The sequence below is a fragment of the Apodemus sylvaticus genome, chromosome 8, assembly GCF_947179515.1.
Source record: "Apodemus sylvaticus chromosome 8, mApoSyl1.1, whole genome shotgun sequence".
NCBI classification, from domain to species: Eukaryota; Metazoa; Chordata; class Mammalia; order Rodentia; family Muridae; genus Apodemus; species Apodemus sylvaticus.
Window position 1 is genome coordinate 58,814,018 of NC_067479.1, and position 24,111 is coordinate 58,838,128.

General features: G+C 37.1%; 1 protein-coding gene across 1 annotated transcript in view; it reads left to right on the forward strand.

The window, feature by feature from the left end:
* Positions 1 to 494: 494 nt before the first annotated feature.
* Positions 495 to 24,111, forward strand: part of Adam7 (ADAM metallopeptidase domain 7) — a 35,378-nt gene continuing 11,761 nt past the window's right edge. Inside the window, exons 1-13 of the mRNA XM_052190740.1 lie at positions 495 to 546; positions 1,477 to 1,580; positions 4,319 to 4,395; positions 5,869 to 5,947; positions 7,314 to 7,390; positions 8,347 to 8,536; positions 9,604 to 9,657; positions 13,135 to 13,206; positions 14,259 to 14,428; positions 17,171 to 17,255; positions 18,978 to 19,105; positions 20,921 to 21,095; positions 23,020 to 23,109. Coding sequence (XP_052046700.1) covers positions 495 to 546; positions 1,477 to 1,580; positions 4,319 to 4,395; positions 5,869 to 5,947; positions 7,314 to 7,390; positions 8,347 to 8,536; positions 9,604 to 9,657; positions 13,135 to 13,206; positions 14,259 to 14,428; positions 17,171 to 17,255; positions 18,978 to 19,105; positions 20,921 to 21,095; positions 23,020 to 23,109 — 1,353 coding nt within the window. The remainder of the gene's footprint in view (positions 547 to 1,476; positions 1,581 to 4,318; positions 4,396 to 5,868; positions 5,948 to 7,313; positions 7,391 to 8,346; positions 8,537 to 9,603; positions 9,658 to 13,134; positions 13,207 to 14,258; positions 14,429 to 17,170; positions 17,256 to 18,977; positions 19,106 to 20,920; positions 21,096 to 23,019; positions 23,110 to 24,111) is intronic.

Here is a 24,111-nt window from a genome sequence, read left to right on the forward strand (position 1 = left end):
GTTATATTACAAAGCATCTTACTTCTCCTTTCAATATATCTTTTATTTTATTAATTTATGATCTGTAACATGTATACATTTTTCTTAAACATTTCTCTTTGTTTTTCCAGTGTTCTCAAGTGGTTTTTGTATGTGGTTCTCTATTTCATCTACTTCAACCAAAGTGTGTGTAGTAGACTTCAGGGATCCTTTTCCCTAAAGCATTCTTGACTTTTATCATCTCAGAAGTTTTAATGCATCTGTAATCATATTAGACACAGAGTAGAATCCGTGCCAAGTCCATTTCCACCCCCACTATCTCCACTGTTGTCTTTAATTAGTACATGATGTCCACCCCTGTATTTTAGCCTCAAGCCTTGCACAAGTTGTGAAATTGTCTTGGAGTGTTTCCTGTGTTAGATCAAAACTGCCTGTCTACCTACTAGGCTGGGCATCCTTGCAGTGGAAGCAAGAACAAAGAGTAGGGTGTATCTTCTCTCAGAAAACCCTTCAGAATGTTTCCCACAGGTATATTTTGGATGACTGTCCTTATTTCTCAGATTCAAGGTATGTGTTATTCTTTTCTGCAATGTTTATTTATTACACCTGAGGCATTATCTCTTTAGCTACAATATTTGAACTACAGATTACAAAAAGTCTGACTTGCATTGGTGATTTGTCTGAGGATAGCACTGTCAGGCTTAGAATGGGTTACAACTGATCAAGAGGTTTGATGAGTCTACGAAAACCCACATACCCCTTAAACGCTAACAATCATGAGAAAGGTAAATAGATTAACAAAACACCTGAAGAAGAGCAAACACTGTGGTAGCCCTTAGCTACTTTGTATGTCAGAAGGTTTAAAATCCTTTACTATTATACCTTTTAGTGACAAAGACTATGAAAATACCATTTGCAGATCAGAGAGATTAGATATGATACAAGTGGACACAGTCCATTAATGGGTGCATCCTCGATACAAATCTGAGTACATCCCCCAAATCCATTTTATTCAACGCACAGCTAACTACCAATATAATAGGACATGATAAAAACATAACTTTTTGATTGACATGGGTCACCTATAACTGTCTAAGCAGTGGAAGCTTTGAACTTTACCTATGGGAGTTAAGATGCAAATGCAAATTCACTGAGAACAAAAGAGTTATTTAATTCTGAAATAGGTCATTTCTGTACAGGATTTGGCAGAAGGCAGCATCTGGAGGTAGATGTGGAGAATAGAAATAACAACGGTGGTAATTTAGAGCAAGGTGGAAATAGCTTAAGGATGCTGTGTCTTTGTCCACCTCCTTCCTTATGTCTGTCTCACTGAGCTGCAAATAGCCATTTCAACTTCCTCGCTTTCCCAGCTAAGGATGATATGAGTGCATGGCTGCTCATTGGAAACAAATGAACTAGAAGAGCGTAAGGCATTTATCACTCATCGGAAGGTGGCTTGTAATAACACATGCATTTTCCCTTTTTATTTTCTTTTAGAAAGGAGGATTGCTGGAGTAGAGGGTCAAGAACTGGTTCATCCTAAAAAGCTTCCCTTGCTACACAAACGGGATCTTGAACACAACCATGACTCTGATATACAGGTATACATTTTGACTTAGTAAATATGACTCAGTGGCTTTCATGGATGTGCAAAAAGCTGCCCCTGGCCCCAAGAAGGAGTAAATACAAAGCAAATATGGGTTTCAGTTTTGTGGGAGACACCCGCTTGGTTTACAGTGTATGCTCAGGGGTAACTGACACTCAGTGGCTAACCCAAAAGTCCCAAAGTAAATAAAAGGACTTCTCAAGCTTTGGGGAAGTTATTTTCTATCTTTCAGTTTTGGTGAGCAGTTCCCCTAAGTCTGTGCAGACTCATGTAATGTACCCTCCATTTTAGAGCACAACCTCAAGCCTTTATTTGGCTTTTGTCAATTTTCAGTACATGGAATTATTTGCTTTATGTGTTTTGCAGCCCAATGGGACAGCTTCCATGGAGACAAAAAATGCTTGACTTTACAAAGGTTTTCATTTGAGTGTTAACATTTAAAAATTCCTGCAATATTATTTTCAAAAGAATATTTACAGTAGATGATAATATGCATATGATGGAACACTACAATTTATTCAAGTTCCAGCATTATAAGGATCTTAGATATGTCTTCATAGAGAGTTATATTAGTGTATTTGCATTTTCAACCTAGATTTTTAACTTGGGTTCACAGAAAAGACTTAGAGTCGTCTGCCCTAACAACAGAATACAACACTTCTGGTGCCATGACATTTCTTTCCCTTCTCGTGGGGGCAGCGAGCTCTCTATACCCTCACTCATAGATTTATCAGTAATTAGAATGTAACATCTCTGATTCTCTCGTGGTCTCATACTATGATGCACCAGAAGCATCTCTCTGCTCTCTTCCTTCTTGGAACAACACTGGGCTATTTTTCTCTAATATTGTTCTTCTCAAATATTATTTTGATCATAACTCTTTCTTCATCTTCTCAAGCCTTCATGTAGTTAAAAGGTTGATTTTATATAGCCAATGGAGGGACCAGCTTCCTACAGTCCACTGTGCAGAAACATTTGTCTTACGACTATCAAATTTTATACCAGAAGGTCTATTGTAACTGAATGAGATTAGCCTGGGCCATGGAAGGATAGATACAAGGGGTGAGCCTAGAACTGAAAAGTATCACACCTGTAGCAAAAGCCCTAAACTCCAGATCTGTATGGGTGGGGACATATCAAAAGAGACCAGGACTCAACTTACAAAAGCCACAAGAGAAGATATGGGACAAAATGAATAATGGGATTTTTGATGCAATATGAATTATTCAGTAGGATTCATGATGCTTTGATATTGCAAATAAAAATAATAATAATAAACACATGTGGGAGACTATGCCAGTCTTCCATATGGGACTGACTCTATCCATCCTCTTATCTTTAGGAGGTATACTATATGTCCCCAACTGTTAACCATGGGCTTCTCACTACAATTTTGTTCCAAAGAGTGAAGCATAGGGTGAAAGAGTAACTTCATACAGAGAAAATTATAAATAAGTAAGATGTCTGCCAGTTGCTCAAGGTCAGAGTTAATCACAAGATGGATCGGTGACAGTTTGGACTCTTAAGATGGCACAGTGGTACTCTCTTTAGTAGTTTTCATTGGGAAAACCATAGCTGCTGCCAGCTTTAAGAAAAGCATTCAGAAACCCTCTATCTGATAAGTAAAAGGCAAAAATATCAAACCCTTCAAAACTTAGGAGAATATAGGGAACTATGGACTTGAGAAGACCCAAGGAGTTATGACTTAACATGGCATCGAGGTTAGGACTGTGCAAGAAGAAAATAGCCAGTAAAACTGAGAGAATAAAAATATGGGGACTTTAATGATAACACAATCTTGGTTCATGAGTTGCAAAATATTCTAACTATATAATATATTGATAATAGGATACTTGGATGGGAACTCAATACTCTCTTCTCAAATGTTTTTTTAAAAATCTACTCTTGATTTTATTATTACTATGTCTGAAGTAGCAGTTTTGTCAAACAGATGAAGATGAAGAACTATGAACCAACATTTTAAAGAACTCTCCAAAAACAGACACAATGAATCAGGAACTTAACAACCACTAATAACTAAGCCAGAGGAAAATAGTTGTGCCAATAGTCATCAAAGAAAAGAGCAAGTTAGCATTTCATTGTTCATTACTGACAGTATCTACAACTGATGAACACTACTGTTGGGCTATCCAACCAGGGCTGCAATTGACTGTGCTGGTAGAATTTCTAAATCTTTGTTCATTTCTTCATAGCATCTTGCTAGTGTGTATTAAAACCTTACTTATTTTGCCCATGCTGGACACAATACAAGTATAGCTACAATGAGTATCCCAAACTAAATTTCAGATAATCAATATACACTAAGTAAACTAAGATCTTTTCATATTATATATGACAAATATAAAATACCTCCTAGGTAGGACTATTTATGATTGGAAGTGGTAATGATTTAGGAAGGAGAGAGGAAGAATAAAATACAAGGGAAGATCTGAGGCTTTGAGAAAGGTATAAGTGAACATAAAGTGACTTATACATTCCTGACTAAGGGGGGAATATACATTATACATTTTGTTTCATTAGTAGAAATGTCTTTAACTGAGATAAAATTTGTAAAATCAGCCTTATAATGCTGTCTTTCTTTAAGTTCACCTTTGTCAAGATTCCACCCTGAACTTATTGTGGGGAACTATAGGTAGATAATGTCCCCCTTCTCCAAGATATTCCCTTCCATTAAGTAGATGTGGAATTCACAGACGGGATCTTGTTTTTCAGGAGGAATATGAAGAAGAATTGCTGTATGAAATAAAATTGGGCAGAAAAACTTTAATCCTTCACCTTCTGAAAGCAAGGTAAGGTGTTTTGTTTGTTTTGCTTTGTTTCTACAGGGTCTCTAGTAGCCCAAGCTTTCCTCAAATCAGCTATGTAGATGAGGATAACCTTGAACTTCTTATTTCCCTGTTTCTGCTTCCCTAGTGCTAGGATTACATGTCTATCACCATGCCCAGCCAAGACCAATGTAAGTTCTATTGTGGCTGCATGTGATTGCATGGTAGGGTTATGTGCATCTGATACTCATGGTTTTGTATAGAGTGCCAGTAATGTGAATTCCTCAAATCTTCATGAATTTGTGCTCTTCCAATATAAACCTGTCCCAAATCAGGAGCAAGAAGAGTGTTGATCCTGTTCTCCAGTTACTAATTTACCTTTTCTATTTTGATTCTTGGGAGCATTTGAGAGCCATCTAGTCACTTTAAGAAGAATATTTGTACATTGATACTTCTCTGACTCAGCATTCATCCTCAGTAAGAGGGGAGGCTAATTTTTTTTTTTTACTTTATCAATGAAAGCTTTTATTTGATGTACATGGAGTGACTCAGAACTGTCAGCTCAGCAACTAGGACACCATTGGGGGAAGTATTGCTGCAAACTCCAGGCCAGAATCCTCTGTAGTAAGACTCTGTCTCAATACTCTGTCTCAATACCTTCATAGGACGAAGGGCCTCTCTAGAGGGAGACTAATATTAACAGAGAAATGTGTACTTTTCTTTCTTCAGTGTTGTGTCTCACTTTTCTCAACATATATATAAAAGTGTACATTAAAAGAAAACAAAACAACAACAACAAAAAACATGTCAAAGGTCATGATGCATTTATTTCATCTTGTCAATTGAAGACACCATCTATTGACATTTTAGTTGGAATTTTATTAAATCTATAAATCAATTTGGAAAGATATGGTTGGCTAGCCAATAGGCTCTTATGACTCCACTTTTTTAATGTCCAACCATATGTTCTGAAGTAACTTTATCAGATTAAGAAAGTCCATTGAGAAGTGTTTTGGGATTTCTTTCTTTTAACACAAGCAGATCAATGTGACAAAGATCTGAAGATGGATTGAGGGGACTGAAGAAGTCACATTTGTAAACAATAGGGCCATATCTGGAGCAGATATTCTTGGAAGCAGTTATAGTGTGATTTACATTTCTTGGATATAAGCTTCAAACTATTCTTGCATGCCTAGGTTAAAACTCAAATTGCACTTCCTATATTGTTTTACAGAAGTTTTTTTTTTAATGCTGCTTTGCTGAAATTGCCGTAATGTTTGCAGACTTTTCTATAGTATGTATAATAGTATGAGATTCAATTTTTGGGGAGTTTATAGTCAGAATGCTTGATATGGTTTTTCTTTTTTCTTTTGCTTACAAGAATGACAGTACTACTAAGATTTGGGATATCATCAAGACTCTTCAATTATATAACTAGTTTTGTGTGTTTGAAGGGAATTAGAGTGGATCATCTCATTGGTTCTCTTCTCCTTTCAGGGAATTCCTCACTTCAAATTACAGTGAGACATACTACAATGTAAAAGGAGAAATGCTCACCAAACATCCACAGATCTTGGTATCTTACAAAACCTTACTTTGTCTCCTCTCTGAAACTTTTATTTCCTGGTATGATTTTAAACAGCAATGCCAGATTTAAAGCTATTTCAGTACTTCTCTAAAAGAACTAGCCCTGAGTTGACTAGTTGAAGTAAATGGTGGTAGAATGGAAAACAGTGCCCTTTGAGTCCTAAGGGGAGCTGATCATTTCCTAGTGAGCAAATCAAAGATTGCATCATATTTTTTTCACTAAGTTCTTTATTTTTTTACTTTGATTCCATCTGCTAATCCTTGATGAAGTATTGTCATCTCCCCACTGCCTCTAAAACCAAGGCAAGCTTTGGATGTTTCTAGAACTAGACCTTGCTCTCCAGTCACTTCCCCTGATGTCTTTATTTTTTTATTGCTTCTCTTTATTCACTACAGTGGCAGTGAAGGAAGCACAAATCAAGAGCCCAAACAAACATATTATACCTTCACAGAGTTGTACTTAAGTAAAAGGAATAAAATATAAATATATGAAACAACTTTCAAGATCTGTAATGAATTGGCTCTTACCTGGTATATGAGTCCTGTCCACCCTTCTGATACATTCACATTAAGGATTATTTTTCTTCATTATGCAGTGGAAGCTTTGCATTACTGGTATACTAGAGATATAGAGTTTATCTTTTCCTTCATCTTTTCAGAACTTGATTTCTACAGCTATTAAACAAAAGAACCCTTTCTGACCAAAAGTATTCTTTAAAACTCTATTTTCTCCATTTAAAATGACTTTAAATGTCCCTAAGATATAAGCCACCATATAGTCTTAAAATAGAGGAAAGGTGTGGTTAGAAGGCCATAGAAGTATCACCTCTGGGCGAGTCAGCAGAAAGAAGAAAGAAGAATGACCGCCCGATGGAATTACTATGAGCAGTGCACCAAACAGGAGCAATAAAGATGGCAGCTGGATTGGAGCAGAGAAACAAGAGAGATGGACATCAGGGGAGCTGACTGGAGAGCAAGGTCTAGTTCTAGAAACATCCAAAGCTTGCCTTGGTTTAAGAGGCAGTGTGGAGATGACAATACTTCATCAAGGATTAGCAGATGGATGGAAGGAGTCAAAGTCAAAGCTATAAGAGAAGGGTTGCATCTGAAATTGATCCTATTGCCCAATAGACAAATTTTTTAGGAAATAATTTATATAAGCGTTTACACAAAGTAGACATTAAGTTAGGATAAAAAGTCCCTAAAGCAGATTCACATGTCTTCAGTGGCTGTCACAAATAAAATTCTGGCAAATGTCATTTATCAAATGCTGATTTATTCTTGACAGAAATTAATTATCAATATTCATACAATGTTGGTATTTACACCAGTCTTAATCATCTCTTCTGTCTTAGGATCACTGTTTTTACCAAGGCTCCATCATACATGAATTTGATTCTGCTGCTAGTATCAGCACTTGTAATGGTCTGAGGTAAGGCAAAGTAGCTTTCTAATTCATTTCCCATAGATTTTAGAGACAATCACTTGACTGGTTTCTGTTCACCAACCCTAATAAATATAAAAGTTAATGGAAAGAGAGGGTGCTATGTGCTCTCAGTAGTGAATGTGAACTATAGCCTGTGTTTATGCTAATGTTTACCAACAAGAGACCTAACAGATAGCCCTCCACAAAGTGGGTCTTCAGCACAGGATGTAAGGGTTTAAAGATGGAAGACTCCTGGACACTGTCTACCATGTACTCTCATAGTAGAGGCTGGGGTGCTGAAATTATACTATTGCTTAAGAACACTGAATTTGAGGGTATTGGACTAATTCAGCAGTGCGGGTCTCCTGACTGAGCTCTGAGGTTCCTCTGATGAAACTGTTTCAGTTGTTTTTCTATCTACAATGGCAGACCCATTCTGCTCTAGAAAATATGAGGTCAGAAATAAAGCTCATAACTTTTCTGTAAGTTTTAGACATAAAGATCAAAGTGGAAAATGTGAGGGGAGATGGAAGGCAGAAGAAAGGAAAAGGTTCTGTGTTCATTCGTCGTGACTTTCCTTGAGTGGCTCCTACAATTCTCATGAGTGAGGACCTCTTTTATGACAAAACTAAGCGACAGTATTTGTACTGTTAGATATTTATTCTACAGTTAGTGCCTGAAGAATGTATTAAATTTATGCAAAAACTTTGGGGTGACCTTGGGTAAAAATTGTTTTTCTGCCCATGCTCCAACAAAACTAAACAAAGGTTAAATTGATTCCTAGAATTACTGTCTCCCTGAAAGGACATGATGCTGTGTTACATGTTTGCTGCTCAAATCACCCAGCTACATGCTCTGGAGGGCTTGGTCCCAGTAGTTTCCCTTTCTTGAAAAGGGAAGACTAATGTCAATAGAGTGGGATAGCTACAATTTGGAATAATGTTATGTTGGTGTTTCGACAGGGGTTTCTTCAGGGTGAATGACCAGCGGTATCTCATCGAACCAGTAAAATACTCAGATGAGGGAGAACATTTGGTGTTCAAATACAATGTCAAGACACCATATGCTAGCAATTACTCCTGTGTAGGGCTCAATTTTACCAAGAAGTCTGCTCTGATAGATGCTAAGAATATAGAAGAGCATAAAGTGGAAGTGAGTATTCTAATCCCTCTTTATATCACTAGAAAACACTTCTGATTTCCTTTATGATGTCCCAGCAATCTCAGTAAAGAGAAAAGCCTTCTACCCTCCCTATAGACTAACAGCACTAAGGCTGTAAGCAACTGGAAAAGAAAATTTGTTGTATCCTGAATCCTATCTTTGATGTGGGCTTTCTTTGTCTTTTGGGGGGAAAGTTAATGAAAAACAAGCCGATCTTTTGCATCAGCCCCAGCAGTATGGTAAAGGACAACCAAGGTTAAGAGATTTTCAGTGATTTCAGGCTTCCACAGAATCAGATGCTATCTTCTGGCCTCTTCCTTAATGTTAGCTGGTAGGCTGCAGGCTTGTTTTGCTTCTCATGTTCATGGACTATGTCGTGTGTATCTACAACATTATATGCGTTCTTGGTTAAGTAGTTTGATGAATAAATAATCACATAGTCCAGCAAAGAATGACTTAGTTAAATCTTTGAAAAGAGGCCTTGTGCACTGCTCAGAAGATGAGGTTATCCCATAGAGATGAAAATTTAGAAGAATATCCTGGTATTTTTGTTTCCTATAAAGGAAAGGATTATACATGTCCTTGGAATTGAGAATAACACACAGTAAAGAGGGGAGAGGGTACCAGAGAAAAGTAGAGGAAATGTGGGTATTTTGACATTTATTTCTCAGTTAGACATACATGTTTGTATGCAAATATGAGTGTATGTATAGATATTAATATTATTCAAACATACGAGCTAGTAACACATGAGCTTAGTTGCAATCTGTTTTGTCTGTAAATGACAAAAGAAAACCCCAAATATAAAAAATACTTAATTTGTAACTCTTAGTTTGAGCTCTAAGTCTCAATAAAAAAAGTCAAGACAGTCAAATGTGGAATACTACTCAAGGTTCATTAAAATGTAATGTGTAGGTCTAGGTGTTTTGATAATAAAAGTTCATTAACGTATAGATACATTCACTTCCTTCACCCTTAAATACATTCCTTATCATGAAAATGTCCCGGTTTTTTTCTATTAAATTGGTAATGTTTCAGTGAATTGTCTACATTTTCAGGACTATCACAAAGAAAAGTTCATTGAGCTGTTCGTTGTTTCTGATGAATATGTGGTAAGTTCTCAGATGGACATTATACTCTTTATTCTCTTTAAAACTATAGTTATTGTTCTTCTTTAGTAAAAAGGAAATTCCACTAAATTCCATTCTAAACTCACACTTCTGCTTTCAGCTCCTCAAAGCAGAGCTTTATAAGAATCTCTCGAGTCTCTTCATAATCTAACAGATTAATCAAAAATAAAACCTCCCTTCCTACTGTGACAAATAGAAATTTTGAATAATTTATAAAAGCTTGAATACAGATCATCATCAATCTAGAATTGAACACAATGGAAGATAATTGAAAACTTCCAACTGCTAAAAATTAAGGAGAAAATTTTCATCAGAATGAGAAGTAAAATTTAGAGGCTGTTTTACCTTTCTTTGGCGCATATGGGAAGACAGGATTAAGGACTTAAATATTCTCACAAAGGAAGGGATAATACTTCCCAGTGGTGTCTTTAGCCATTAAAGCCACCTTATCACTGAAGATCTCCACAAAGACCCCAGATGATAGAGAGAACTTCCTGTTTGCCTGAAGCTGTGGCAGGGAAAATAGCAATCAGGGGAAAACAGATCCTAGACCTGTACTAAGCAGATGCACTACAATGGGCATGGTAGCATCTCAGGTTCAGTTGCTGATGTGCTAAGCAAAATTTTTAACATAAAAACTGTTGGAGATCTGATAAATAACTAGAGCTCAAGTAGAAATTTCCCAACAAAATTTCAATACCCCTAATAAAATTGACCTCATGTTAGCAGCCAGCCAACATGACAGAAGATGAGTCAGTTCTCCAAGAACTGTCAATCAGTCAATGATGGTTTGAATATACTATATGATAGATATATAAATTTAAAGTCATTGAAAATAAGAAAATGAAATAGAAAGGAATGAATAGAATAGTGGGAGAGAAGTTACCTAAAGGGATGTGAGATAGGGTCTTTTGGAAAACTACTTTTAAAATCTGTAAGAGCAAAAAGTATGTATATTCAGATGAATTAAAGAGAAATTAAGCACACATAAAGAGACAATATGTGAATCAGAAACTGAAGCAAGGAAATCACTCACAGACTACTGGGAAGTAAGGAGTTAAAACCATGAAAGCAAGTGCCCACAGGCACTTGGTACTATTTGAGAAGGAGCCCTTAAGAGTTTTCCAGAAATAAAAAGATGTTCAATCAGATAATAGAAGAAAGCTTCAAAATAGTGAAGATAGGTATGAGAACTTATTTTCAAATCAGTCAGAAATAAATAAATAAATAAACTGAGCTAGGTTGACCCTGTACAATTTGTATGGCATATGCTGGAAGCAGTAGGAGACTATGTGTATATCAAAAATAACACATTTAAAACATCAGTGAAAAATATTATTATGCTCAGATTTGACTCAAAATATCTGGCAGTGATGGCTAAATGATTGGGAGAAAGAAATTATGCTTAAAATATAGGCAGTACCACAGACCTAACAACTTCAAAGGGAAAGAAGGACAGATGCGTATGAGTGTCCTGTAACACCAAACATGGGACAAAGAGCTGGGAGTAAAGGCACGTGGCTCACATCCACTCTTCATCCCCCTCTGCTCTCCTTGAGTGGCAAACCTTAACCATGTGGTCTTGCAGACAGCCCTAGACTCTTTCTCTCCGGTGTGTTTTTAGGCAATCCCTCCCAACTAATGAGCTTCATGTTTTCCCTCTAGAATTTAAGGGTAGTGTTGGAGAAAAGGTAACAGCAGTAAATGGTAGTAGAAACCTAGATGATAAAATAACATATTAAAAAAGAAAAAAAAAAAAGAAACTGCTCAGTAAAGTATAGACAAAATGCCCAGAAAGATAAAGAACAAGTCCTCAGTATAGTTAATCAGGAAGACACTTGTGAACCATAGAGAAGAATTTCAGAGAGACTTTCAGCGGGATTCAAGAAAAGAATATTTAGGAAATTATCATCCTAAGTGAGGTAACCCAATCACAAAAGAATACACATGGAATGCAAACTCTGATAAGTGGATATTAATTAGCCCAGAAGCTGTGAATACCCAAGGCAGAATTAGCATAACAAATGACTCCCATGAAGAAGTAAGGAGAGAGTCCTGATCCTGGAAAGGCTTGATCTAGCATTGGAGGGGAATATAAGGACAGAGAAAAAGGAGGGAAGTGATTGGAGAATGGATGGAGAGAAGAAAGTTTATGGGACATATGGGGAGGGGGAAACTGGGAAAGGGGAAATCATTTGGAATGTAAACAAAGAATATAGAAAATAAAAATATATAATAAAAAAGAAATAATACAAAAAAGAATATATCTAATAAAAAAGACAATATCCAAGCGATACCTATGTTTTAGTAAAATAACATCTTATTGAATATCTTTATTTATTTTTAAATTTATACTTTCCTTTAATGAACAACCCAGGGGACAGAGATGTACTTCCTGCATCACTTACTGCTGAGATTGCCCTGACTTCACAATGGTTCTGGAAGAGTGTCTGAGAAGCTTCTTTCTCTCTGAGTAACAGGATCAGGGCACCAAGAAAGTGCTTAACCTTATGGACCATGAAATGAATAGCTGATCTTGTTTTCCTCCCTGTATTGGCTGCTACGAATCTCAGGGGTGAATATTTTACAAAGCTCTGAAAAAAATATAAATCCCACAGATATTTTACGATGTAGGTTCACTTCTGACTACACCTCACTCTCACTTTCTTTATCTTCACTCCTATTTCTTCTGTCTGTTTTAGAAGAATGAATACCTCTTTACAAGCCACCTAAAATTCCTTCCATAATAAAAGTGTTAATAATAAAAAAAAAAAGAATACTTGACTTTGATTTTTAGCATGAAAGAAAATTGACCATGTTTGTGCTCCTACAGAGAACTCTTCTCGGTTATTCAATACATTTCATTAATGACTAGGAAAAGACATACAGTTAAAAGAACAGAATCAAAGTCAGAGTATTCGAGTAGACTTGACCTTCTGAGCTTTGTCCTGGAGAGTAGGGATGACCAGGTTCCCGTAGTGCATGGCTCAGTGCGGTCTGTTGTGACTGTGTTTTCTTATTTGTTACTCTCGGGTGCCCAGGTCTCAGAGGGAGTAAACTTGATGGTGCTTGAAATATCATGGCTGCATCTTTAATAGTGGCCTCGGAATAAAAATGTGCTCTAAAGGACACTAAGCAGTTGCTTTAAAAAAAAAGGGGGGGAGCCATCCAAAATCCAAAAGAAAACCTTAAGCAGTGCTAAGCTAAAGCACATCTTCAGCGCCCACTGTGTCTAGTTATTTTATTTCAACAACTGTTCTATCAAGTCTTCATACTTTGATCAGTCTTTAGCTCACTGGAAAAAGGATTCTTTTCTATTGTTGTAGAGATCTCTTTTGTTTTGTTTTTGCCTTTGTTTTTGTTTTATTTTTTTTTACACTATTTTATAGTAAGTGAAGTATTTTGCTGGGCGTTTTCCTCAACACTGATAAATAACAGTTGCCATATTTGTGTTTCTAGTACCGCAGGAACAGTAAACCCCAAAACAAGCTAAGGAAACGAATTTGGGGAATGGTCAATTTTGTCAACATGGTAAGTTTTAATATAATTTAAATCAATTTGAAAGTATAATTACAACAGACCTAGTGCAGGTCTCTGAAAGGACTGCTGTTTTGATATTGATCTGGCACAAACCACAGATCCATCAGGTAAACTAGTTAGTAAAGATCTCTTCAAAACAATCATAGCAAACAACCACGGCCCTGAAGTTTTGTTTTACTAAGTAAATTATGTGTACTATCTAAGTAAATGTCAAAACTTGGTCATTAATGAGGACCAGTGAGATGCCTCCATGGACAGAGAAAGTTATCTGGTGCACACCGTGCAAGGGTGGCATCTCAGCTCAATCCTTAGAATTTCCATGAATTTGGCAGGACAGCAGAGAAACCATTAAGTTGTCCTCAGACTTTCACAATTGTAGTTGCCATATGCACCTGTTCGCACAATATAACACACACACACAAACACACACACACACACACACACAAACACACCTCACAAAGAATGGCTCATCTACATTAGTGGTGGTTCACTCATTAGCTGAAGGGCGTTTTTCTATTGACATTTTTACTAAGCACTTTAAACATCTATGCACACTCATAGGTGCGAAACTAAATGCTCATTTGTTTTATATAAATAATGAAGTTGGAATGGTAGGTCATATGGAATATGCATATTATTCTAGCCCCTTCCTATAGCATGAAATTCTGTGTTCTGTTTGTTTCACTTTTTCAGTGCTTTGTATTTCAATTTGGGTAATTACTGTTGAGGCAGCAGGGTTTCTCCCCTAATTATTCATAGTTTTTTTTAATTTTTTCTAGTATTTTCAATCATGTTTATTGCCCTTGCTATGCTGAAATTAAGGAATTTTCAAACATCATTGTACTCTTGTTAGTTTCTTTATGGAAATTCACACAGTATCCTATATGATACTATGTATTAGAGTACAATGTATCAATTTATACTGTGCTATATAAAATATACATAACAAGTTGAAATTATTTTTTAATACAGGGGAATACAGGTAATAATGAAAGAAAGATCTAGCAATTTAATTTTATAAAAATTCTTTCCTCTTTGAACAGATTTATAAAACACTGAACATTCATGTGACTTTGGCTGGCATTGAAATATGGTCAGCTGGAGACAAGATAGAAATAGTGTCCAATCTAGAAAGTACCTTATTGCATTTTTCAACTTGGCAAGAAACAGTTCTCAAAAAAAGAAAGGATTTTGATCATGTGATTTTACTGAGGTATGTGATTATTTTCTTTTCTTTCACATTTTGGACAGACTATTAAAAATAAAATGAGAATTTTCCTCATTTCAGGAAATTGCTTTTGTAGGTCACAGTGAAAATGCTAGAGCATGAATTTGAACCCAAAGTACCTATGTGAAAGGTGTAATGCCAGCACCATGAATCAGTCAGAGACAGGAGGATCACAGTAGCTTGCTATCCATCAGCCCTAGCTCCAGGCTCAGTGGAAGATTCTGTCTTAAGAAAATAAGGCGTGGCATGATAGAGTTGGACACTTTGATGCCCACACATGAGCATATACATGTGTACACACATGTGTAAACAAATCAGACACATTCACACACAAATGAAAAGGGAAAATAAAGAAAAATAAAAAAACACAAAAGCATTTAAATTTATTTACTTTGGGTATTATACAGAAACAAAATATTAATTAATTAAATAAATATATATGTATTTATTATTATAAATATATTATTATTTAATAATATATAAATATATAATATTATACATTATATAATATTGTATTATAAATATATAAATATGTAAAAACAATATATAAATAATTATTATAAGATATATTATAATTATATATATATATATATATATAAAGAGAGAGAGAGAGAGAGAGAGAAAGAGAGAGAGAGAGAAAGAGAGTCTAGTGCAGAGTTGAAAATATGCCAAAGCAAGGCTAAGTTGAGAATTCATTGACATTTCTTATCATCATCCATGGCCAAGCCCTCTCTAATATATCCCCAAAACTTAGCTTTCTATATATATAACCTCCTCTGATAAGCTTAGCCTGCAATAAACCCAATATTCCTACATAAAAGCTTGAGAGGAGCTATTCAGTTATCAATTCCTTTCCTCATAATACTTAGTATTATACTTAGCCTAGAGGGAAGTGATAAACAGATATAGAAATAAATTCACAGAACCTCTGACACCAGCACCTTCCATTGAGAACAACAGTAGCTTTCAAGCATCTCTTTGGATACTGATAACATCACTGAGTTAGAGAAGTGCCTGCTCTTCCTACTTCTCTGTCTATAATGCCTATATCTCTCCACAGTGCTGCAAATTCTACCTGTTGATCCTCTTTCCGGGGTTAGCTAGAGTAGAGCTTTCAGGCTGAGCTCAGAAGCAAGCAGTTGGTAAAGCCTGTGGTGAGTCCAGTCTAGTCACTTAGTGGGTTAGTAAGAGGGCGCCCTACTGACAATTTACATCTGATAGATCCACTGCCTTTCTCGTCAGGAGTGTAACTGCCTGTCCTGGACTTAGACATTCACATACTGTCAGGACCAAAAATAAGGAGGGTTTAAAATATCACCATAAACTTCATGGTGGGCAAGATGGAGACAATGTTTTTACACTAATGTTTAAGTGTGTACTTATTATTTATGATGTGTTTGTGTTTGCACATGCGTGTGTGCAGGCATCACAGTGCATTTGTAAATATCAACAGACAACTTGGAAGAGTAAGTTTTCTCCTTCCACCAAGTGAGTAATAGAGATTGAATTCACACTGCCAGGCTTGGTGGCTAGCGCCTATAGCCACTGATCTATTTCACAAAGCCATATGCAAATTTCAGGATATCTATCACTATCTAAATAGGTACAATCAACAATATTTTACTTTAATAAAATTTTTCTTATTTCATGGGTAACTTCAGATCAATAAGTTCTTTGCAAACAGGGATTTAAAAGGAATAGCTGCTCACTGCCTACCTGGGCATCATATCTGGGAATTCTTATGTATTAAGTTATTAGATATCTTCCATCTATAGTCATATAGACTTAGAAGCAGAAATAGTGTGTATGACATTATCGTTGTGTAATGTTTAAACTCAGATGACTTTGAAAGAAGTCAGCCGCTGGCCTGTCCTTCACATATCTTATGTTCTTCCAAGATCTCCAAAGTTTGGCAAGACCAGAATACTAAGCTCCTCTATGAAGTGCCAACAAACATTGACACATAGAACACAAATATAAAAATGGAGTGTATCTTCTTAATTAAAAACAAAAGGCTGAAAAGGATCCCTTCAGATTGCCTTCTTTCTTGTATTTGAATTTCCTGATTTTCTACATCTTCTCTTCTAGCTCATGATAGCTCTGTTTACAAAGGCCCAATTCTAAGTGCTGTACCCAAGTCAAGTGGGAGTTAGATTGCTTACAGTGTAGACATTTATCCCTTTAGGAACTTTTCTTCACACAAGGGTTCATTTAAACATTGGATGAGAACTATCATCATTCTCTGACCATCTATGATTGATATATAACTTACAGTGTTGTCAACTATGTGATTCTTAGTGCTATATTTCCTTACTATATTTCCACTCCTACATTTCCCTTCCAAACACTTTACAGTTTAATTGATTACCTCATTATAGGTTTTGTTTGTTTTTGTCAATTAAATTGTTTTATCCAGAGTTGAGCACAAGGTAGACAAGAATCCAGAAAAAAATAATATTCTTCTCTCATTTTGTTTTCCTTAGAAAAAAATTACATGCTGTGTTTTCCAATTTCATCCCAAGGCCACAGTTAGATTTCTTTGTGCCTCTGGGTTTAAATTGAGCCCAGCATCAACTTGGGTCTTCCAATGTCCATTAAGTGCAGAGCTGAGAGGATTGTTCCAATGGCACAGGGATTAGCCCTGTGCTACTTCAGTGCAGTTTGAATTTGGGCTTAATCAAATTGTTCAGTCAAATTAAGAATAAGTATTCTTGTATCTTGTTCTAGTGGGAAGTGGCTCTACACATCTATGCAAGGAATTGCTTACCCAGGAGGGATATGCCAGATCCTTCATTCATGCAGCGTTGTTAAGGTGGGCTGGTTGCTTAACATTGTACCATCTAATCACAGTGTTTGAATTGTTTTCCTGTGTTTATCTGAATCACATTGAAAAGCCGTATATAATCTGTATTTGACCTATATTTCCAAGGTATGTCATGAAAAGACCTATCTCCCCGTTAGTAAATGAAAACAAATCAACAGTAAGTTGTAAAAAAAAACTGTGGGTAACCAGTAAGGGTAAACCGCAGTTAAAGCTCAGGGGGACAGGAACAAAATCACCACAGTGTATTTCATAGTTGTAAAACTTATTCATGTATTAAATATAACTATTTACAAAACTTGTTCATGTGTTAAATGTAACTACTTGTAAGGACAAATAAGTGTCATGGCATTTTAGTTTGATTTAATCATCATAATTGTTTTTGAACTGAAATAAACAAGTACAAAAGCCACTAAATTTACCATATCAAGAAGCCTTGAAAATTGGTATTAAGCACGTAGAGAGGCTATGCATCTTGTCTCGTCTTCATTGGATGACCTTTCCCTAAGCCTCAAGCTTCCAGTAAATGCTATTCATGGAACTCTGTTCAAGACAGTTGAAAACATGAAGGTTTGTATCTATTTCCTTGCTATCCTTTCTTGGTTGCTGGTGCCCAGCTTAGTCTTCCTGAGATTTAAAAAGCTTAAAAGCCAGTGTTTATTCAAAGATCCTTACCAACTGTTAATTTTGTAATCCCTTTTGTGACTGTAGGTTTTCCTTAATATCTGAATGGCATAAGACCTGCATACAAAGTTACCCAAACAGAAGCTATTATGATTTCAATGATCATATTTTAGCCAGACAAAGAACATTTGAAGCTTCATATGAACAAAATAAAATAAAGATATTATATTAGCTTTATCATAACTGCATGGCTTATTCCCTTTTGGATTTTGTAAAGCAAGAACAAGATCTATGAGTCAAGGCAGCAATGAATTCTGCCATGAATCTTATGTTTCTGACTTTCAGGGTTTTCTCATAACACAAACTCCCTCCACAAGATTATATAGCATTATTGCTCAATATGACAGGATAGATTGAAAATAATAAACTTCTCTGTTGAGGGCCCTGGAATATCTAGCACAGAGCAAACATCAGCACCCTTTATAAAATTGTGTCGGGTGTTTGCATTAAGTCCATATGGGCTTATGCAACAAAATACCAGAAACTGGGCAGGTTGTAAACCACACAAATGTATTTCTCGTACATCTGAAAGCTGAGAAGTCCAGGAACCCGATCCATTTGTATCTGGTGATCCTCCACTCCCTGGCTTAAGTTTCACAGTTTCTTACTGCCTCCTCTTGTAGAGAGGCTTCTCCTGAACCTGTTTGATTGGGGCACTGATATCACTACTTAGAACCTTGTCCCCTTGGCCTAAACACTGTAGTCCTTGTGTCTTAAGATTTCAAAATATAAATTTTGGAGGGACACCACAGGTATATAATATTAGTTATTAGATTTTAGCTATTTGGAAAAAGAAGGCTGCCAATTCAAAGAATAGGAATATGTTTTACTATGAATTATAAAGTTAGGAATCTATTAAAAAATGTTGTTTTCTCAACTTCATTATAAATTATAGGTATGGACGTCCCAAATCCATACAAACTAAGATTTAGAAGTCCAGCCTTTCAACCACTCATTTAAGTGATACCTTTATACTACTTGGAAGTCTCCTATAGAAATCTCTTATTACTGGTCTTTTTTTCCAATTAGGATCTTCTACCAGATGTAAATATAATTGGGAACAGGATGGCACACCAGCTGGGACACAGCCTGGGCATGCGGCACGATGACTTTCCATGCGGCTGTCCTTTGGGGAAGTGTGTGATGGGTGGTGGAAGGTGAGGCTCTGATAATGTATGTGAAGATTTATTTTTCATATATTTTTAAATTTTTTTCATATAATACACTTTAATCAAAGGTCTCCTCCTCCAACTCCTCCCACCTCCTGCCTACCCACCCAACTGTACTCTGTCTCTTTTCTCTCTCTTTAAACAGGCAACAAATAAATAAAGTAAAAGCACAACAAACAAACACACACACAACTCTAAGACCTATAAAAATACAAAATTGAAAACCATAATATACAATCAAACAACCAGTAAAATTAAAATAGAAATGCTTAAGAGAAGCCACATGAGACAACAGTCTACAAAAATACCATGTATTTTTCTCTCTGTCGTCCATTTACTGCTGGGCTTACAGCCTACTCTCCAGTGAGGTTGGTGTATCCAGTGAGACTTCTTTGGAGCAAACCCATTTTTCTTTGCAAACAAATGTCAATTAGAGATTGCTCCCCAATACATAGCGAGTGACTTACCTTGTGGTCAGGCCTCAGTCCTGTGCATTTTTGAACTCTTTTGTGGCAGGAAGAGTAAGAAAAATGTCAGTGTTCGTGGTTTCTTCTGTATGGTGATTGATTAAATGACACAGTGCTAGAGAGACGGCTCAGCGGCTCAGAGCACGTGCTGCTCTTGCAGAGGATGTAAGCTTAGTAGCATCCACATTGGGAAGCTCACAAACACCTGTAATTCCGGCTTCTAGGGATCTGATGGCCCATGTGGGTGCCTGTGCATGAACCCCCACATCAACACTCACAAAGACATGCCATTTAAAAACGAATATTTGTAAAATGATGAAAAACTGCTAAAGTTCAAAATGCAGTAGTCGTCACAGAGTAGAAATCAGCAACTGATACCAAACTTGTAATATTCTCAGGGTCATAGAAACCTGTTTAATGGACTCAAGTCTCTAAAAGTCCTCCCGTATTCAATCATTGAAAGGAGATAAACCAAAGGAAGAGAGAGGGGAGTGGAGCATTAGTTTAAAAGGGGACACTTAGAAGTCCTAATGATGTTTTTAATATTTCTGCAGTTTATTTCTACAATAACATATAATGTATTACTACATATAATAAATATATATTGTTTATTATATAAATACAATGTGTTGAATTATAATATATAAGTCTATGTAATAAATATATTATAAAATAATAAAATATAATAACATATAACATACAGAACTACTCCATACCAGACACTGTGGTACCTCATGATTATTCTTAAAGAACTAAACACAATGCCATCCTTGACTTGGTTGAGAAGTTTATAATGTTTCAGAGACAGTAAATCAGATTTATATTATTATATGGTTATGTTAAGAGGGGGAACGTTAGGGAATAGAGAGGTGGTTCAGTTATTAAGAACACTTGCTGTTCTTGCAAAGGATTGAGGTTCAATTGCCTACATCTACAGGAAGGTTTTCAACCATTTTTAACTCTAGCTCTGGGGTATCCCTCATCTACCCTCTGTGTTCACTACACACATTGAACATAGATATACATGCAAGCAAAACACCCATAACATAAAATAAAAATATTTTTAAATAAGTAGGACACATTGAAGGGTAAGTAGGAACAGGAAGCACAGACAACCAACTAACTGTTGTCTTCAGGAAGGATTTGTCAGAAGACACATAATCAGAGTTTTTCACTGAAATGACATTTGGCAGTTGTATTTCTGCAACACAACTAATAAGTAATAATAAAGTCTACCATGGCTCTGCCCCGGTAGTTAGCAATTGTATTTCATTTCCAATTCTTTATTAAATGTTTACAACAGCAAATCTTTATTTTCACCTCATCTCATCTCTAGCATCCCTGCAATAAAATTCAGCAAATGCAGCCAAGCACAATACCAGCAATTTCTGAAGGATCAGAAACCAGCATGCATACTCAACAACCCATTTCCTGAAGAATTAAATGATTATCCGTTCTGTGGGAACAAGAAGGTGGATGAGGGAGAAGAGTGTGACTGCGGGCCAGTTCAGGTATTGCAAGTGATGTCTCTTTTTTTTTGTCTTTATTTACATTTCAAATGTTATCTCCTTTCTCAGTTTCCCCCCTCCCCAGGAAACCCCCTTTCCAATCCCCCTTCACTTGCTTCTGTAAGTGTGTTCCCACACCCACCCACCCACTCCCACCTCCCCGCCCTGACATTCCAAGGGTCTCTCCTCCTATTGATGCCCAATAAGGCCATCCTCTGCTACATATGTAGCTGGAGACATGGGTCCCTCCATTTGTACTCTTTGGTTGGTGGTTTAGTACCTGGCCGCTGGGGAGGGGGGGCGTGGTCTGCTGGTTGGTTAATATTGTTGTTCTTCCTATGAAGTCGCAAACCCCTTCAGTCCTTTCTCTAACTCATCCAGTGGGGACACAGTGCTCAGTCCAATGGTTGGATGCAAGCATCTGCCTCTGTATTTGTCAGGCACTCGCAGAGCCTCTTAGGAGACAGCTATATAAGGCTCCTGTCAGCATGTACTTCTTGGCATCAGCAATAGTGTCTGGGTTTGGTGATTGTACACAAAGCTTGTGCTCAGCTGGAATCTCAGCAGATGACCATGCCCTCAGTGAAGCTGGAAAAAGCTGTTTTCATTGTCCATTCACATCCCAGCTCTGGAGCAGCCCTCGTTTCAAGCCTTCTTGGGAAATCCTAAGTCCTATGTGGTGATCTTGCTGGAAATCAGCAACATTCCATTTGCCTGGCTTATACCTTAATATCTTGACTTGTGAGAAGTGCCCCTAAATCTGATCCCTCGGCCACAGGCTGGTGGGTGGCTATCTTAGAAAACATTTCCTAGTCAGTCAAGTTGTACTTAGAGCCTTGGAAAGCTTGTCTCTACCATAGCTTGGAAGTCGTAATTATAAGAAAGTCTCTTTTAATAGATGGACAAACAACCTCCCAGTTTTTCATGTACTTATTCAAGTGTTGAGTATTTAACAAAAAGCTTTGGACACAAAATTTTAAGTTATTTCTTAGTTTGCTTTGAGAAGCTATTTCTTCAAGAAGCTCATCAAATAAATATGCATCCTCCACTACTTATGCCTCAAATGAACAAGGGCATGTAAACCTCTGGGGATGTGTTCAAATATGAAGCATATTCGTTCTCCAGTGCAGCTGCAATTTACATCCGCACCAACCTGCTGAGACTGGTCTGAGGACAGCATTCTCTCTGTTAGCCCTAGACACTGCACAGTTCAACGTGTTCTAATAGGACATCAAGTGATGTCTTTTTTTTTTTACATTTTCTTTATTTACATTTAAAATATTATCTCCTGACCCATTCAGAGAGCTTGAGAACCAGTCTTCAAGATGTAAAATCAATGAGAAAAGGCTGCTGACTCTGGACACAGACCCATTTTCCCTATGCATATTTTGGAACATTCCACAGCTCTGTGCTAACGTATGGAGGTTTTAGCTGATGCAGACAGACACTTGCCTCTGAAGTTTAAATTTTGTCCAAGTAGGCAGGATGCCTAAGGGACCATCTTATGATATAGTAATGCATTGAGGGGATATACAAGAGAAAATAAAGTTCGGGTTGGAATTCTTAGATCAGATTATAGAAACTGTATTACCTCAAATCAGACTTTAGCACAGGGAAGCAATGGAGGATGGACATCATGGAAAAGCTGGAAGGTCACTGTCTTTGGATTCTGTTCCCACCAATGAGAGTTCATAATCTGGGGAATAATGAAGGAGCGTGAAAAAAGGCAGTTCTGTGTAAGTCTCCAATACCAGTAGTTAACAGTAATCTGATTCACACACCAAAACCAAGGATCCTGCAATACATGGAGCTCTTGAAGGAGCACAAGTTAATCAAACCATCAAATAAGAGCCAATACACACACACACACACACACACACACACACACACACACACCTTTGTGATGTCTACTTTTTCGTTTTGCCAGGAATGCACCAATCCTTGCTGTGACGCACACAAGTGTGTCCTGAAGCCAGGATCCACATGTGTGGAAGGAGAGTGCTGTGAATCATGTCAGGTGAGACTCTTGACTCCCAAGGATTTCTATGTTCTCAGCTTGCTTCAAGGAATAAGAAAGCACTCTCTGGCCATGGGTGGCCCCCACCGTGCTAATTCCAAGATGGAGTGTTCCTTGTAAACAGCCAGCAATGTCTGATCTGAAATATTCCAGTGTTTGAGCCAATTGGTGCTCACATCCGGAGAGCAGAGAAGATGCTGGGCACCAGGGTGAAATCACATGACCAATGCCATTCTTGTCCATGTGTAGATCAATACCAGTCTATTTAACCTCAAGATCTTTGGGAGGGAAATTGACCTCCCAACAACAGTTTCTCTAAGGAAGAACAGGTTATACGTAGATACGAGACACTTAATGACTGGATATTGGAGTGACAAAAAAAAATGACTAGAAATTCATGGCTCCAAAGGTTTGCTGACACTTATTTGGCTCCACTGGATGGCAAGATCACAAAGAGTCATCTTATATATCTTCTACTCTTTCTATAGACCCCATATATTTAAAACAATGTGTTTGTATAATCCCCTGAGCAATGAGAGGCAGGGATTGTTACAGTTTGTGATGTAAAATCTGCTCTGTGGGTGACAGAGATTCTGTGCTATGAATCTGCTGCATGCTATGCACTAGGTGGGCAGGGATTTGCTGGAGTGGTGCAGCAGAGCAAGGAATGAGGAAAAAGCAAAGTAAATGAGAATATTCCATTTTACCACTCTGTGCCTATGTCTACTCTGCCTAAGGCTTTCGTGTAACAAATTCAAAACCATCATCTTGAGCTAGAGAATGGGATCAGCAGTTAAAAGCACGATTTGTTCTTGCAGAGGACCCAAGCTAGGTACCCAGCACCCACGTAGCAGATCATGAGTGCCTGCAACTCTAGTTCCAGGAACCTGGCTCCTTCTTCTGACCTCTGTGGACACCAGGCATGAATAAAAGCAAGCAACACATATATGTAAAAACAACTAAAGCTTAAAAAAAAAATACCCCACCATCTTCTCATCTTAA